This window comes from Lepisosteus platostomus, chromosome 9 (assembly GCF_059453375.1).
Source record: "Lepisosteus platostomus isolate fLepPlt1 chromosome 9, fLepPlt1.hap1, whole genome shotgun sequence".
NCBI classification, from domain to species: domain Eukaryota; kingdom Metazoa; phylum Chordata; class Actinopteri; order Semionotiformes; family Lepisosteidae; genus Lepisosteus; species Lepisosteus platostomus.
In genome coordinates this window covers 38,841,424-38,859,386 of record NC_142619.1, presented here as the reverse complement: position 1 = coordinate 38,859,386, position 17,963 = coordinate 38,841,424, and the positions used below count along the sequence as shown (strand labels likewise).

Genomic DNA, 17,963 nt, shown 5'->3' with positions numbered 1-17,963 from the left:
GCAGTGGCTCCCCATGGAGTGTCCGAGCCCCTTAGACGGGGTGAGAATTGAGTGTCCTGAAGGTGTGATTGGAAATTTCAGCATTTATAGGCATAATTGTAGAAGGAAACAGTGTACTGCAATAAACTAGCCTGGAAGCCTAGTCAGTGACATTCATCCACTGGAGTGTTGATGTCAATCTGAGCTAGCAACCAAGTGTATTCTCCATACTTTTGCTCGAACAACTTTTTAAAAAAACACATGGTTATTTATTGACCTCTAACACTGTAAAGAGGTCACAAACGGGCCTAAAACCCAAAAGGGTTACAGTCAAGCTTTCTCTGAAAAGAAAAATCACATTAACTACACACTGCATGAAAACATTAAATACATTTATTTGGATAAAACTACAAAGCTTGTAAAATACATAAAAGCACTTTTTACATTAACATTAATGAAAGATTTATTAGAAAAATATTATTTAAGATAACTAATTGCACAATGCTGCACAAAAAATACAATATGCTGAAAAATCTGACGTTTGCTAGTCTTTACCAATTTGTTGTTTTTGAAGGTGAATCAGCAGGATACCAAAATGCAAGACTGATAACACTGTCAGCTTTTCTAAAATAGTGTCAACTATTTTAGAGACATTGCAGTCTTGAATCGGTTGGTACAGTCACATTGTACAGCTGTGCGTTCAGAGTTCACCACCTGAAGAGGAATGACTGCTTCAATCAGGCTGACCCAATTGCTCAGGCACTGAGATTTCCAAAACTGAATTCAGGCCTCCCACATTTTATACTGAATTGTGTACAAAAGCTCTTTCTCCAGAGACTAAACCACTATCTCTCCCTTGCCTTGTTGTGAAGAACAAAAATTGGCATAAGTAACAAATAAATAAATATCTAAAATGACAGTCTGAAGTCTACCTGCAGCTCAAACATTTTTCCTGATTTTCTTATTCCAGCAACTCTGATGTATGCAAAACTATTCTGTGCAATCAAGCAAAATACATAACCATATAAACATACTGCAGCAACATTAAAGTAATCCACTAATATTTAAAAGCAAAGCCAAAAAAAAACAAAAAATCAATTTTACATTGTGCTGGTCATTCACATCACTTTAAATGCTCTATCCAGATTAGAATGTTACCGATAAAATCAACTTTTCAAAAATATTTTATTCAAATGATATAAGCTTTTGATCTAACAGAAATGTAAAAACGGGACTGTATAAGCAAATCCTTCCTCTCATTATGCACCATGGCAGCCCTACAGTGTAACTGTCTGCAGTAACACATCAGAACATTCAGGTTTATCAACGTTTTACAACACCAACATAATTGCCTTTTTGGGTTAATTTCTATATTGTTCACAAGAGGTTTTGTAAAAACTGAAAAAAGAGGTAAAAATAAAACTACATCAAGTTACCAAAATGGATAAATTAAGAACTACAAAGCACACTGATTATGATGCTGAAATTAAAGGTATAGTAGCCTCACATATCCCCTGCCTGCCTCTGACGTTTGACATCGACTCTGTAGGAAAATGACCTGCAGGCTCCTCCCTAGTGTATCAGTTACCCTCTCTTACCAGTTTTGCAACATCTCGGACGTTTAAGTACCTGCTGACTGATGACATGACCTTCCCAACAGAAGAGGAACGCGCGCAAGCACTGCCATGCCCTTCCTGTGCTGTGCTTGTGCAAGAGGTGCTAGAAAATAAGACCGAGGTGTAACAAAAACCCTATTGAACCAATTCTTGCCCCAGCAAGGGGGAGGGATGAGCAAATGGAAACAGCCATTTTTAAACCCTTCTTGATTGAAGGAAAAGGCTGCATTATACAGTAGGTAGACGGAGATGTGCCCCAATTCCCAATTTCACAGGAAAGGGCGTAGAAATAATCCAAAATAAATGACTCCCGGCCTTGTGCTCAAAGCAAAACCGGAATGTTACTCAGACAACCGGAGCCAAACCTCTTAATAAGCCCCTACCCTTATTAAACATGTAGAATCGTAAATAAAAAAAGAAATTGCACTTGGAAAAGCAAAGAACAGCCGGGCCAGCTCGTCCGCCCTGCTGCTCCTGCCGTCGTTCTCCACACCGCCCGGGGCCAGCGCGGCGCCCCGTCTCACTGCTCCCCTCCCGTCAGCGACGCGCCGTCTGCGCGCGACTCAGCCCCGGGAGGGGAGGTTTTGTGCTGGCAGTACAAGACGGCGTCATGGACACTGGGAAACAGCAGCTCTCTGGTGATGGAGCCGCCAAAGAAGTCGAGTCGGATCAGATCAGCAAGGACGGACCCTGTGAATGAGAGCAAGACTGATTACACTCCTTCACACTTCTCCGATAAGGCACCATGGATGCAGACTCAAGGAGGGCCATACATTCACTGTACAACACCTTACAACGAGCACTGAAATGCTGTCATTTCAGATTGAATTCCAAACTTGTAATTTATGCCAATTTACTGTATAGAATAATTATTTGCTGATAAGAATTAGCAAGTTACCTTTCTTACTGATGGAAACCAATGTGACCAGCCTGACTAGAGCAACTTGATTTTCAATTTTCTTTTTTCATATAAACAAAATACATTCAGATTTGAAAAGGATGTGTATGTTAAAAAAAGCATGTTTTTCACCCCTATGTAGATGGTATGCCCTTTTCTCTTTTTAAAAGAAAGAGATCTGTAGATAATGCACTTAATTCTGTAGAGCAGAAAATAACTTTAACAAGAAGAACTCCACTATAACTTTCGATCTGTTCCAACCTGACTTCCCCTCTGTGGTCTCTTCACTCCGTGGAAGTCCATTTTCTCAGTCATCCAGGAGATAAAGGGTGTAAATGCCCAAAATTAACTGAAAACTGATTTCTCCTGTTGCCCCATTCACTTAAGTAAGAACATGTCTGATTAGGGGGGTACTGTTACTGTTGAATATGCTGTGGCCAAGGGACAGGTACAAAAATCTAAAATGTTAACAGCTGTACTTCAACACTGTATGATTAAATAAACATCCTGAGATAAAACAAAAGTAGAGCCGATAGGTGGAAAACTTACTGCTGCATCCCCCGATAAACACTTTGACATCAATCTCGTTGTACTCCTTTATTACCTGAAGAAAAAAAACATACTGATGATGCCTTGAATTCCTTCATGCTGTACATATGCTAGTAAGAAAAGCTTATCAAATACTAAATGTAGCATCCATTTTTTGCATCTCAGAAACCAAGACACCATTAGTCCAACTAATGTTTGCAAATATTTGAACTGTAATAGATTTGATATTAGGCCTAAAGCCGTATTTGTAGCAGTAGGGTAAGAAGTTGCCTGGTGATAATATAGTTTTCAAAATGCACTTAAGAAGGTATTTTGGTATTTGGACACTGTCTATTTTTCTCTCTGCATCACAATTTAAACTCACAGCTTTTCTTTTACAACCTCTGGAGTACCACACTTCATAGTATTAGGAAAAAAAGTCATCCTCTATACTGTAATTACAGCCAACTGCAGATTATAAAACATTGCATGTTACCCATGTAATTAAAATCTTTATAAAGATATAAAGATTATAGAGCCAGCTTTGTGAACTTGGTTCTTCAATAAAACCAAGATGCAAAAGAATGTAAAATAGCATCTAGTTTACAGAAATTAAATCCAGCCTAGTACAGCAACGGCTAGTACATTCCCAGCTGTAATATCTGAAGTACAGTATGTGTGCAAATATATAGTGTTTGTATTGCATAGGCGAAAGCACATCCACTGAAATAAATAGGTATAATATGTTACTAGATAAGGACAAGATCAGTTTATATAATTAGCCAAATGAAGATCAAGGCATTTTCTACTAAAAACACAATTTTTTAGTCTTTAGGGAAAGAAACAGGCAGCAGAAAAGTGCTCATAAGGCCTGAACATCCCTCTGACAATCTTGGGAGCCGTGAGCTCTGAGAAAACAGGGTGCTTACAGACTTCAGAGCCTTGGCTCCCACAGAATCGATGAAGTTGACGGGAGTGAAGTCCAGTATGATGGAATGCACGTTAGTCAGCGGCTCCAGGAAGCTCTGCGCCTCCTCGCTGTCGGAGTCCATCTTGACCGCTGCAAACTGCCCGTTTCCCTGGTGACCGGTGTGGGCCTCTGGGTCCGCCAGCTCGTGCTTGATGCTCATCTCCTCGTCCTCCGTCTGTCAGGACCAAACACGTGTGCTGAAAAAGCGGCACCTTCCCTGTCAGCTGTCCCCCAGAGGACTGTCTGAGGCCCCACAAACAACGAACCAGCACACCGACACTTTTTACCCAGTGGTCTACCGTTGCCATGACAGTCCGCCACTGCGTCAGTTTCCTTCTCGCACTCTTTAAAGGGAAGTCAACCTGGAGCTCAGGCTACACAAACTGCAAAGCCTGCGATTCTTATCAATAATGAGAAACAGGTTAAAAACAATTATCCCTGCTCAGTGACACTAAGTCACTGAATTTATGCCAAACAGTTAGGCCCTAACTTACTGTAAAGGAACAAGTAATAGTGTGACACCTGAAGAAGGCTCCACGGCCGAAACGTTGTGTTCTCTTTCTTCTTTTTTCCAGCATGGAATAAATCTATTACTTGTTCCTTTGCAGCCTACGCATGCTGACGCAGCTACCCACCTGAACTACTACCGCCTAACTTACTGTATATGCTGCCAGCTTTGGATCTGAAGTACATGACAGATTTTCAGATAAAGACAAATTGTTTAAATATTTAACATGCATACAGCAGTTTGAAGAGTCATAGTCCTCTGCAGGCACAGTCTATAAATAACGAAACACTTCTTTATTGATTCCGACTGCACATTTTCTTAATCATAAATGTCCACCCCTTTCTTTGCAGCGACAGTAGGTTTGTGAGAAAAAATAGTTTTAAGAGAACATGGAATAATAGAGTTCCATATGAAAGTGCAGTACAATGCATTTGTCTTTGCCATTGGCGATTAATACTAAAGAAACAGGCCTCATTTCTCAGTATCTTTAAGCTACAATGTTTTCCATTATCTGAAAGAAATCAAAAGCTGTAAAGCCTGTGTCTCAGATTTTTGTCAGGCTCTAAATAACCCACATGGCTTCTTCACAATTCAAAGACAGGTTTTCAGATCCTGTGTAGAACAGCGTACTCGTGTCTAAGACTGAGAGCTTGGTGCACCTCCAGCACTAACACTCCAAATCCAAGCTGCAAAACATTCCAGCTATCCACTCCCTTTCCCCGACAGAAAACTGAGGATTCATGTAGCAGTCATTCAGGACTGCACCAGTAACTCCTGCATGGATACTCCATTTTCAATTCAACCCCAGCCTGGAACAGATCTGCTGCATGAAGTGACTCCTAAATCAGTACTAAAACCGAAATGAGCTAATGGCAAACCATATCGTCGCTTGATTCTCCAAGCTTGTATGTTTGCAATTGTTGTTTACTTACATTAAAGAAAACCACTTGCAACCAAGTAACTATTAGAATGACAAAAGAAATGCTGACTGGTGTAATTACACAAAGTCTGATTGTGAAGGACAGTGAAAACAAACTTGTCAGAAACTAATCATACAGAAAGTGTACTTTAATCACACAGGATAAGGCATCTTGGAACAGCAGTACTCGCTCACAGTGACAAAAATAGTAGTCTCATTCACTCTCAATTACTATTCTTTCTTGCTAACTTCACAGTCATTTCAAACAACAGTCAAAATGTCAATCTGGGAGGAAAACAAGAGCACAGAATTCCAGCTGGCGCACCTGAGAAAGAGCCCCAGAAAAGAACATTTCATTATTAAAAGTAGCAGGACGGATTAAGACAATAAAGATATTTTTTATTAAAATGTTTTTTTTTTTGTGGAAAGAAGGGCTCATATCCGATTGGAATGCTATTATGAGACGCTATTATTTCTGCACAGAACACACACTTGAAAGGCATCCCCAGCCTGTGTTATTTATATAGGACTGTTAATGATGTTGAACTAGAATATTCACTCACGAGTTTAACAACAGCCTGTCTTTCGTGAAGGACGATCTGGTTCTGAGCCTCAGTCGCCTTCCTCCTCTTCTTCTCCATGGCTTTCCTCATTGCTTGCAGCTTCGCAGGGTCCACGCCGGTCTGCAGCGAGGACATCAACACAGAAACCTCAAATTCCCCGAGCAGGAGACGCAGGGACATGACCCAACTCATTAAAACAACTGCCCGTGGACTTGGTGCGGTTTCTGAGCACCTAGTAAGGAACCTGTGAGAAAGTCTTCTGGTTACACTCTTCTGCAGTGTTTGAAGTTCTACTGCCAATTTCAAAATATCTTTACGCTAACACAATCAAAACTGAAAAGCACAGTTTAATAGCTCCGATTCTACTGTGCTGAAAACGAGACTCAGATCAGCCCCCTTACTTCTATACTGCCTTACACAGTCCATCATATTCTTAAATACTGTATTGCATCACGAACAAAATTTTCATTTAAATTCACACAACCAAAACCTTAATGTGTTAATGTGTTGCCAAACGAAACACTAAAGACTCCACTTACCTTTTCCTTTAGGCCATTAATATACAGGTCACTATTCGCAAAGTAGATAGAGCTGTTGGAATGGAATATCTTGATACCCACACGCTCAGTGGCCTGAAGGAAATAATGAGGTGTGAGCAGTTTCTGGATCTTAAGACAGGTGAAATGAAAACTAAGGCTGTTTTGCTCATTAAAGCAAATAAGCACCAAACTATTCACACGGTCCCACCTGGTTCATAAAGCACGAGTCTACTGTTCTAATACTAATGTTACTCTTTTTGTCAGTACTCTCATAAGCAAAATAAAGAGAACATTTAATACAATATTCATTCATGCCACTCCATAATGAAGACGGGATGTGAATTATGGAACTGGAAAAAAAAACATAAAAAATGAAGAAGGAAAGTATTTTCAACACCTTACCTCCTCATATTCCTCAGTATCGCAGTACATTCCCGTGTCGGGAATCTGCCCCAGAATTGAGTGCTTTGGGCTACAGACGAGAATATTTGATTTACTTGGTAATTCTTTCAAAATACTAAAACTCATGATTGAAAATTACATTACTTGACACTATGAAGGTCAAGCCTTCCCCTACTTTGGCTCCTAATGCCATAAAGCATTCATTCCCAGCAGGCTGGATTTTGCTTAAATACTATTTTAAAGCTTTCTAATAAATCCCCAGTTGCAAACAAAACGAACGAATGAGTCTTTAAACTTCCACTGTTATATAGTCTCCTGATATATAGCTAGAAAGCTCAACCTCATTTGCCATCAATATTGGGATTCTGAAATATTTATACGTCATGTCATATTCGGCTCCGACTCTGGAGCTGACACTTTCAGTTTGTGTACTGTTACTAGGGCGTTCCTGAAAGGAGAATGGAGGAGCAATTTCTAAGGGTTTTAAAGGAGGATTTTCTAATACACACAAGTCCTGCTCTGCTGTACCTTTGCGTTCTGTAAATGACCGTCAGGATTGCAAACCCGACGGCCACCAGCAACCCATAATCCAGTCCCAGCAGGACAGAAGCAGCAAACGCCACCAGCCAGATAGCCTACAGGAGACAAACAATATCAGTCACTTAGTAAAGGAAGCGTCTGTAGGTTCATCATCACCTGCAGCAAGTAAGCAGCTGTCCTTAATCTAGGCGAGGAGGAAACCTATCACACTGGGTAACTGAAGAGAGAGCCACAGAGCAGCAGGGTATAATCCTTCAGCTAATGACGTTCTGCAACATGAATTTCAACACCACATTCCATATGCTCTGATAAACAGTCTATTAATAATAACTTGTAGAAGTTTATAAATGTCAATTATATACAAAAAAAACACTTTTGTATTCCTCAGTCATACAGTATCTATTTCAAAATGTCAGAAATATAAATACAGGCGATATATACAGATACCACTGTTTTGAGAGATTGTGTGGATCAAATAACTTTTTGTAGCTGGTGCACTAGCATTTTACTGAACTGGCATATTTATAAATGTCATTCTCACAATTAACACTTGTCATATTGATCAATCCAATTAGACATCTGCCATGAAGGTGTACATCTGAGAAGCATGCTTTGCAGTAGGTTACAGATGCTGTCTTCTGGAGTTTTTTTTCCCCCTTCTCCTAAAGCAAGCAAGCTTGTGCCTGCGCACTGGTTCCTGAGCCCTAGATGTCACATCATCCTAACTCATGTCACAGATGTGGGCTCAAGATTGGCATGTAGGACACGCACACATCTCTGCAGCTACAATCTCTTCCGTCAACAAGGCGGCCAAGGTTACATGAGCAGTATGAGGAAGCGTTTCCCTGCTGGAATGCTGTCCCATCAGGACAAGCCCGCAGAAAGGGCAGCGAGGGCCGTCCCAGGACTAGGTGCACCTGTAGGGCAATGTATGCAGGTTTGCCATGAATCGCTGCTAGTGGAGCTGTGTAGTAACTACACTCCTCCTACTCCAGCCACCAAACCTGAGTGACAATGTGATGATCTTGATGTGTGATCTTCCAGATCACATGACCTATCAATGACAGTCTGATGTCTCACTAGGTTAGAAATTGGTGGCTGTGAGCAGCCCAGACACTGAATGACAGTGCGCCGACTTAGTCCAGCTTTTAACATACTGATGGCATGTAGGCATTCTCTTGATACATGAGGCATATAGGTTCCTTTGTTTTTTAGTTTTACTCTTGATTGTATTAAATTATCTCATCACCTCTCCATATCACAGCGAGTCATGAAGGATCAATTAATTATAAATTTTGTAAGCTTTGATAATTCACACACAAACATAGCAATAAGTTTCTTCCAATGCTTAGTATCTTTGAAAGTAGTCTAAAAAGCAGAGATAAAACAGCCTAAGACTTAATCTTATTTTTGTCACTAAAAGGGCTCTTAAAAATAATTAGCATTGCAATTTTATATTTTAAAAAAATGTCTTAATGGCATACAATGGACTTAACCTGTAATATCAAGACAAAAAAAAATCAATGCCAAATGGCTTTGCAATCTGCTTTCATGATGACTCATGAAGACAGGAAGTTTCAGACTTCCACATTTCTTGCAGGTCAAGCAAAATTAGATATTTCACAATGAAATACCACACAGTAGGTAGTCACCGTAACATTTTAATTAAGTCATGGGATTTGCAAAAATCTTTCCAGTCCAAATATTTGTATAATTTTCTATTGTTCTAGCACTAAGTGAATAATGTACCCTTCTCCTGCAGAACTATAGCCTAGAGATAACCTTGGCTTGGATTTCAAAGACGTGCTAAAGCTTATAGGATTTTTGCTGGGACCTTAAATGCTGTTAACATTCTGAGGCTGATCAGGCTTGCTGGCTAAATAATCAACGCAATCTCACCAAATATGTTCCACAACAATTCTAACCAAACTTTTAGTATTACACCACAATGTCTTATCAACACAAAAAGTCATATTCAATATCTGGCGTGTGTGTTATCGTGTTGTATATGCGATTGTGTTTGAGCTATTTAAAAAAAAAAGGAGTTATACAGTAAGTAAATAAGGAGCCACTTTCTACAGTGCAAAGCCATGTACTCGTTAGACCACATAGTTGATCTGATTTTTGTTACAAAACGACCTTTCCTTCCTCATAAGCAAGCAGGAGCAGATAGGCATGTGTGCACGCAACCAGCCATGACTCAGCAGTTAACTTGTCTGAAAAAAAAAGAGCTGGAGATCTGTCATATCCTTTACATCCAATGAGCCTTTCTTAGCCACAGAGAGCCAAAGCACTTCCTGCCTTCACAGCATAGCTCTTCCAAGGCCCTTGCATCCCTGCCAACAGATGATGTTGTATGCTTACACAAGTGCTACTTTTCCTTCTTTCCACTGTGCAGTCTTAATATTCCAGAAAGTTCTCGGCAAAAAAGTTTAACCAGAAACTCACAAGTTCAATCCTGCTGGTTCTCCAGAGTGAAGGGATATCCCTAAACTGCTTAAACATGCCAATCAGGTTCGCCATGACAATTGCTGCCAGCACAGTCTGTAAAGAAAAAGGATAAAACAAATGCACTGTGACTCGTCTTTCTAACCCGACTGCCGTTTGTCTCATTTCGCTTGCTAAGAGATCAGGCCAGGGAGTTTCAGCGCTCCTGAACGGTTTCCACTGTCCACTGAAACCTGTCCTTTGCGTAAGGACATCCTCCGGTGTTTGGGGAGTGTATGGTACACAGGGGCTGAAGGAAGGGTAATGATCATGATGTGGAGCAACTGCACCAACAAGTATCAGGCTCCAAGATTAGCAACACCCTGATTTTAGGAATGAAAACATTCAACCACACTGCACATCACCATATCACTATGGACAGGGTTGGGCAGTTAGGTGACAGGGGGGAAAAAACACAAGAAAATCCATAAGCAAGAACTCTTGTGCAGTCTTTCAGCCATTTATGAGATGTAAATCCATCAGAGTGCTTAGCTGTTAAAATGAGGTAACTAAGATTTACGGTCAAGACCACAGCAGTTCTTCCGCCTAGAATCCACTATACTAGCAACACACCCACCCTCACTAGACCAAAATTAAATTAAGCAACAGTACTAACGAATCATTCCTTCCTTATAAAAGTAATTGTGGGTGAATGACAGAAATTTCCAGGCTCATGGGAATGCTGTGGTCTTCATTCCAATAGTCACACCAATCTGAAAAACTATGAATCAGCAGCAATAAACTCCCATTTAGCACCATATATCATGCGATACTGGTTAGTTATTCCCTGAGTACTCTGGTTTCAGTATGAATGCAAAAGAAACGCTGTGGGTGAGGTCTAGAAGAGAGCATTACTTATGATGACAAAGCATTTCCCTGTTATCAGGGTTTTCAGGAACGGCAGCGGTTAAAGCAGGGAACAAGCTGAACTGTTCTGTTGTCTTACCTGAGGTAATGGTTGAAAGAGGAAGCCAACAGCCACAACCACAAGCAGCACCACCAGGGAAGACAACAACCCTGCAATCTGCAAACAGACACACAGTGCAATTTCACAAAATACACCAATACTCAATGTTGAGTAACCACTCCCTTTAGGCTTTCCCCCCCCGACACATACAGAAGTTCAGCCTCAATCTGTAACTCTGTTTACAGTACCTTGATAGTTGGCAGCAATACACTCTCCCTTGTTAAAAGAAAAGCTGAATCAAGATTCAGTTTTCCAGTCAATTCTACAATAAAACATTGTGGAGGCTGGACACACCCAAAGCCAGAGCTGAACCCAGGGGCTGAGAGGTGCGAGCCGAGGAATGAAGCGCCATTTCTACCTGCGTCTTCCCACCAGTGCTCTCCTGGACCAGGCTGCGGGACATGGAGCAGGTGACTGTGAACGTCTGGAAAAAGGACCCCACGAAATTACACACGCCCAGAGCAATCAGCTCCTGCAACAAGAGTTCAACAGAGGAAGGAGTGATGTCCTTGAACCATGCAGGTCAGGCCACCGCTGAACCAGCACACACGCTTTTTACAACAGGTTCTCTCTGTGTGAAAAGAACAGACATGAAAAATCATTACTGGCTACAGGATAACAAGTGTGAAACCAGGAAATAAGCTGCAGAACTTCACAGCTTAAATAAAGATAAACACCGAGCTGTAGCAACGAGACCAACAGGCAGTAATATGGACCTCCTGGTCTCCCTTAAGCAGACCTAGTTGAGCACACACGATGGTGAAGAATTGTCATAAAATAGTGGCAGGTCCTCTTTATTTCCATTCTTGTCTAAATTCTCTTTCACAAATATGGCGAGGCATGAAAGTTTCTCTCATAAAATAACTCCATGCTAAACCCTAAGAAGCACTTTAGAACAAATAATTCAGGTATGTTGAAAGACGTTCTCTACATGACTAAAGCACTATGTTCTTTGCCCTTCGTTGCCAGTGCGACCTGGAGGTAAGGGGACTGGAAGTACCTGGTTGCCGTTGACCGTGTAGCCGTGTTTAAGAGCGAAGATCTTGGCCATGGACACAGCCATGGAAAAGCCGACCACCGCTATGGCAATAGCATCAGTTATCAGGTTGGCGATGAAGGAGAAATTGGGCACAGCAGGAGGAAGCAGGCTGAAACACAGGGTAGGAAGAGGGTGGGGGGGAAGAGTTTAAAATGGATTTACTTTCCCTTTGGCAGTTTCCCAGTGAAAGAATCTAAAGCTTAGCTTATCAGAAACGTATTTATTAGTCTCCAGTGGGAAAAAAACACACAGCATTAGGCCACATTTTGGAATGCACACCAATAACAAAAACTTGAAAACCTGTCTTTTCAAAATCAAGCTGTTCCATCTTAGATTACTTACTGTACATCCTGTCAAAATGAACTCATTGATGGGAATCTTGTAAGATAATATTATCTTACACTAAGATTCTGATACATCAAGCCCACTTCGTGTATAGTCACTTCTGAGAAAAAAAACATTCACTCATCAAATGCTGCAGTCAATCCAGATCTCACACAAAGCCCACGGGACATTTTCACACGTTGTTTTCAGGAGGAAGGTTTTGAATTGCAAAAAATTGTCTTTTCTTTACCCCGAGGGGATTTTCCCGACAACTTCCACTTCATACTTCTCGAACAACTGGATCCCATACGAGACCCCAGTGGAAATGATGACCTGTTCATGGGGAAAGAGAAGATGGGATCTAGTGACAGAGTGCAAACGGTTGCACACCCAACACACAGAACACACGTTACGGCTGGAAATACAGTACTTACCACTATGATCTCTGCAGGGATCGGTACAGGCAGCTTCTTTTTAAAGCGGTCATTGACTTCTTTTATTGCTACCAGGAACACAATACAGGTCAGCCCCAGCACGATGGCAGCAACGTTCGTGGTGCCGATATTTTTCAGCACAGCGATGAAACTCTGCAGGAGAGGGGGAGGGGAGGGTCAGCGTGAACAAACCTGGTCGCCGTAGCAGCCTGCATGCCTTGTGGAGCAGAGTTACGGGAGACGTCCGTCGATACTTACGTACACAACGGAGAGGGACCCGCTGAAGCGCCGGGTTTTGATTCCCAGGAGGTACTTGAGCTGCGAGACGAAGACGTGCACGGCGGCCGCGGTGGTGAAGCCTCGGACCAGCGGCTCCGTGAGGTAGATGGCGACGAACCCGAACCGCAGGAGGCCGAAGCAGATCTGCAACAGGGACACGGGAGTTTTATGTCGGCCATCTTCCAATGACCTAGTTTGTTTTCTGAAAGCAAAGATCTGAGGAACTATTCTCCTACATGTTAAAAAAAAATGTTTTATCGCTTTTCTTTAATAAAAGGAAACTCTCTTAATGGGCCAGCAAGTATATCACCCTGCAGCTCTCAACTGGCTGCCCACTGAAGCTAAGCAGGGTTGAGCCTGGTCAGTACCTGGATGTGAGACCTCCTGGGAAGCTATGGTTGCTGCTGGAAGTGGTGTTAGGAGGACCAGCAGGGGGTGCTCACCCTGCGGTCTGTGTGGGTCCTAATGTCCCGGTATAGTGGTGGGACACTTTAGTGTAGTGGGTGCCATCTATTGGATTAAATATTTAACCGAGGTCCTGACTGTCAGTGGTCATTAAAGATCCCCGTGCATTTCTCGAGAAGAGTAGGGAGTTACCCCAGTGTCCGGGCCATATTTTCCCCACAGCCTTTACCGTGGCCTCCAAATTGTCCCCATGTATGACTGGCTTGCACTTGCCCTGCACTCATTGCTTGCCGGGTAGGCTGCGGCTTCCCATGACACTGTATGGTATAAAGCGGTTTGGCAAATGACATGACATGACTCTCTTAATGGCATTAAAATGTTTCATGCATTCGTCCTTTATCCAAACGCCTCCGATTCCTCTGAAGAGCTGAGGCAGTATGGAGCCTATCCCAGGCTCAGGTGGCACGGGCACAGGGCACAGGTGAAACGAGACTCTGGGTCACTCTTCTATAACGGAGCACGCACACAGACAACTTAGGAAAACCATGTAACCTAGCCAGCATAAAACTGGGAGGTGGGAGGAAACCAGGATGCCTGACAAAACCCCCCTGTGAACAAGAGAAATTGCAAAATCAACACAAAAGGCTCCCCACTCCAGAATCAAAGCCAGGAACTTATGGGCTGTGTGGCAGTAGAATGAACCACTATACCTGAGCTCCAGATGTTTCATGCTTTATTAAACCAATTGTGGAATTTCGATGGCCAGCACAGAATTACCCATGTGCACATCTCTAGGGTTTTATAAAAATCTAATTTTCATTAAGAAAATTAGGACTATAGTTTGCTTAGAAGAATAAATTCACTACAACACCAGCAGCTCACCTGAATAATGCCCACAAGGAAGGTCAGGGCCACCGCAACCTGAACCCTCTTAGCATCACGTGCTTCAGTGTCCAAAAAGGATGTGGTGTTGCTCCCATTGGTGGCATGGATCTCGAAGGCGGAATCTGGAGCCTCCCGGACTGCCACCCCGCCAATCATCAGGCTGATCACAGCGAAGGTGCCTGTAAGAGCAACGGCCAACGGTAACACGCACACTTTCCGGTCACTCAGGACAGCCCACACACGCCAGCCAAGCCATTACTTCATTTCCTCAAGGAGAGACCGCTAAAGTGGGAAGCTTCATTAGAGCAAAGCTTTCTGTATTTTTAGCTCCACCATCTTCATCCGGGGTTATGGGACTACCCAGTCATGCTGTTGAAGCAGATATTCCAGTTTCTTTCAAGAAACATCTGGGTGACATCGTGGGATCAATTAACAAACCCAAAACTAGCCCGATAGCCAGAGTGTCCTCCTCCATTTTGAAACCGTTCTGAAGAATTTTTTAATGGAACAGGTGGTTATCCTTGTGAGGGTCGCAGTAGCAGAGCACATCCGGGAAGCACAGGGTACAAGGCACACAGCTGCACTCTTCTTAAACAGGACGCCTGACCTTAGTAGGACCATGGTTTTCTTCTACAACAGAAAACCTAGCTGTATAGCTTATACACACGAGACAAGAATCAAATCCAGGGCCCTGGAGAACTAACTAGCATGCACCATGCCTTGAACATGTTTAGCCAGCTCCAAAATATGCTTTCTCCTGTGTTCTTCAACCTTGAACTACAGCCTCATTTCATATCCTTCCATAAAGAGCGGCATATTTATAAACAGAACTGGGGTGACACACTGATGAAGACCCGGGAACACAGATTAGTTTGCACATTTCAACACAGGCATACTTCTGTGTACAAAAAACATGACTGATTTAAAGAAAAAAAAACACTATAATAAAACTAAGAAAGAATAAAAAAGTGTTATTATTTTTATTATACTATATTGCACAGTATGACACCTCTTCATTTAATGAAAATGGTATAAGCATGTCTTTCAAAGGTATTATTTTTCACAACTATGTACAAAGAATTTGAACAAGTACTAGTCTGCCAGTACATCACCCCTAGACTGCTGGGGAGAAAGCAAAGACAAGAGCTCTACTCTTAAGCAGCAAAAGCGCAAGTGCAGGTACTTAATTGCATGTCATGTATAAAAAAGAGGAACTACTGTAAGTTAAGCTCCTAAAATAGCTAAGTATTTTCGTGAATTTCTCTTTTGAAAAACCTGTATGCAGTTGGTGGCAGGAAAATACATACAGCACCATAACTTGATGTGCATATAATTAAACTTCTCCCACATGCTTCATTATTTCAATTATTATACTTCCATATAATGTTGGAATTATTATTATGTTATGGAACGTTCACACTTTAAAGTTCACGGAAACAAAACACAGCAACACAATATTAGACATCCCAACGGTATAAACATTTTCTGAAAACAGACCGCCTCAGACTGGAGAGGAAACACTGCTTTGTAATTGACTCAGGTCGGGCGTCAGCTAAATGAATAATGACAATAAGAAACAGCAAAAGGAAGATGAAGAATAAGGCTATTCCTCGTGTGTATTACAAATCCCTATATTTACTTATATCCAGGAAATGATACACTGGCTGGTGAGAAGGTGGAGCTGAGGAGACTCGATGAAAAAATAATTCCATAGTGAGAAACCACAGCTCAAGCACAGTAACTAAGAGGAAATGTCTTCTATAAACTAGCCAGGTGTTTCTTTTTCACAGAGACAGAGCACATCACCCAGCTGAATTCATGCAGACCCATATAATAAATAATAATCAAATTAATTTTACAGTCATTGAAAATCAATTCAAATTACTTTTAAATTCATTAAATAATTCTTCACTTTATTGCCAAGAAATACTTAAAAGTACAGGTATCTCTTTTGTTCACATTATTATAGTATGGAAGCCTTGATATCAAGGAACATTTTGAAGAACATTTTCAATTATCAGTTATATTCTTAACTTCATAATTGCAAAGACTCATTCTTACACAAGACACTCATTACAGAAAACAGATTGCATTTTTTTGGTAAATGATTACGTAACATAATTAAAGCTTTTTTTGCTTTTGCGACAGGACGAATCTTGTGTAACACAGTGTTGCACAGTCTGCTCTCAGCGGCAGTGCGCATTCTGCCATCCTGAACGGGCAGAGGAACACCAGTGTAGACTTACCTATTGATATGTGTCTTGAGGTTCCAAAGAATGTGTACAGCAGAACTGGATAAAAAGAAGAATAAAGGCCATACACTGGAGGCACAGCAGCCAGCAACGCGTAGGCCAGGCCTGAAACGGAGAAGGCCACAGCATTAGAAACTCCTCGAGCTGGAGCAGAGAAAGAGCAAACCCAGAACCTCAAATAACTCCATCAGGGACCATCAGGGACGCTTCGGTCAAGGAAAGACGTTCAGGGCAGGAGCTGCTGGACGGCTGGGAGGTCGCTAGGGAAACGCACAGATCCGTTCTGGGCCAGTCTTGGCCGGGATCTCCCGAGGACTCGTGTCACGGCACTGGTGGAGCGGAGCCAGCCAGGGAAATCACGGTCAGGGCGCACACCGGTGCCCGCTCGGTCTACAAGCGCCCGAGGGACTGGGAGCTGCCAGCGAGAGATGCGCCCGTTGTGGTTGGCGCCGGGTTCAAGCTCATGCAGGTGGCTCGGTGTGCTCCGAGGCGCCGCTGATGCCTCCGGTGGTAAGTCAGGTCATAAAGCCTCCTTTTTCAACGTGAATAGCGTGCAAGAGGGAAACTACGTGCCGATTGTGAATCAATGTGTGAACAGAGACAAGGTTCTGTTTTTACTTGAAGGTTTAAGAAGTACTTACTGACAAGATAAAGGAGTACACACTACAGTTCTGAAACATCTATGGTGCATTCTCATCACAAAAAGAAGATTCTGCCGTCCTCTTTTTTAATTATACATTTACCATACAGTACGTACATTTACAATTGGTATAACACAGGACACTAATAAAATACCATTCTTATCTTTCAGCTCAAACAGTGGCAGACAAGGGGCAATAAACAGGATTATTAGGTTGCTTTGACTAATTTAACTATTCAGAAAGAATTGCAACTTAAAAAGTCACAAGATTATTAAATTAAATGTAATAAAAATCACATTTTTATTCTGTGAAAGAAAATGAGGCAGTTTTTTGTCCAGATTCTTGGGTGTGTTTTTGCGGACTACTTCTAATTAAAAAGATTAAATTAACATATATAATTATACATTTCATTACAATACACGGTGGTTGGAACAAAACATAAATCCACTACTTTCATTACAGCAAAACAGCATAATTAGTTGTTTATGATAATAGCCAAAATAATAATAGCTAAAATGAATGATTAGACAGGAATGATTTCCTTAATGCCCGAGATGAGAGTGATACTTCACAAGATCAATTTCTCATATCAAGTAATAATGAACCTTATCACAAGTTTTAATCCGATAAGAAAAAGGTGTTGCAAAGCCAACTTGATCATAGAGTACAGTTATTTTTCAGCCGTTACATTTTCATAAATTAATTTGCTATCAAGGTTTCATTCTAAACAGCTGTGTTTAGTCAATGTGAAACAGAAATGGTCACACGGTATGGATGTGCTTTATTTT

General features: G+C 41.7%; 2 protein-coding genes across 3 annotated transcripts in view; one reads left to right on the top strand and one right to left on the bottom strand.

The window, feature by feature from the left end:
* Positions 1–350: 350 nt before the first annotated feature.
* slc26a5 (solute carrier family 26 member 5) overlaps positions 351–17,963 on the bottom strand; it is a 28,743-nt gene continuing 11,130 nt past the window's right edge. For both annotated transcript variants that reach the window (XM_088644949.1, XM_088644950.1), the window contains 16 exons: positions 16,529–16,639; positions 14,280–14,461; positions 12,972–13,136; positions 12,714–12,866; positions 12,530–12,612; positions 11,917–12,064; positions 11,275–11,388; positions 10,896–10,973; positions 9,911–10,006; positions 7,451–7,557; positions 6,923–6,992; positions 6,521–6,613; positions 5,982–6,101; positions 3,951–4,166; positions 3,043–3,097; positions 351–2,285 (listed from right to left, as the gene is read on the bottom strand). In XM_088644949.1, the coding sequence (XP_088501075.1) occupies positions 2,116–2,285; positions 3,043–3,097; positions 3,951–4,166; positions 5,982–6,101; positions 6,521–6,613; positions 6,923–6,992; positions 7,451–7,557; positions 9,911–10,006; positions 10,896–10,973; positions 11,275–11,388; positions 11,917–12,064; positions 12,530–12,612; positions 12,714–12,866; positions 12,972–13,136; positions 14,280–14,461; positions 16,529–16,639 (1,961 nt within the window). In that variant the 3' untranslated portion in view covers positions 351–2,115. The remainder of the gene's footprint in view (positions 2,286–3,042; positions 3,098–3,950; positions 4,167–5,981; positions 6,102–6,520; positions 6,614–6,922; positions 6,993–7,450; positions 7,558–9,910; positions 10,007–10,895; positions 10,974–11,274; positions 11,389–11,916; positions 12,065–12,529; positions 12,613–12,713; positions 12,867–12,971; positions 13,137–14,279; positions 14,462–16,528; positions 16,640–17,963) is intronic.
* tspan33a (tetraspanin 33a) overlaps positions 16,636–17,963 on the top strand; it is a 43,946-nt gene continuing 42,618 nt past the window's right edge. The window contains exon 1 of the mRNA XM_088644965.1: positions 16,636–17,044. Coding sequence (XP_088501091.1) covers positions 17,033–17,044 — 12 coding nt within the window. The 5' untranslated portion in view covers positions 16,636–17,032. The remainder of the gene's footprint in view (positions 17,045–17,963) is intronic.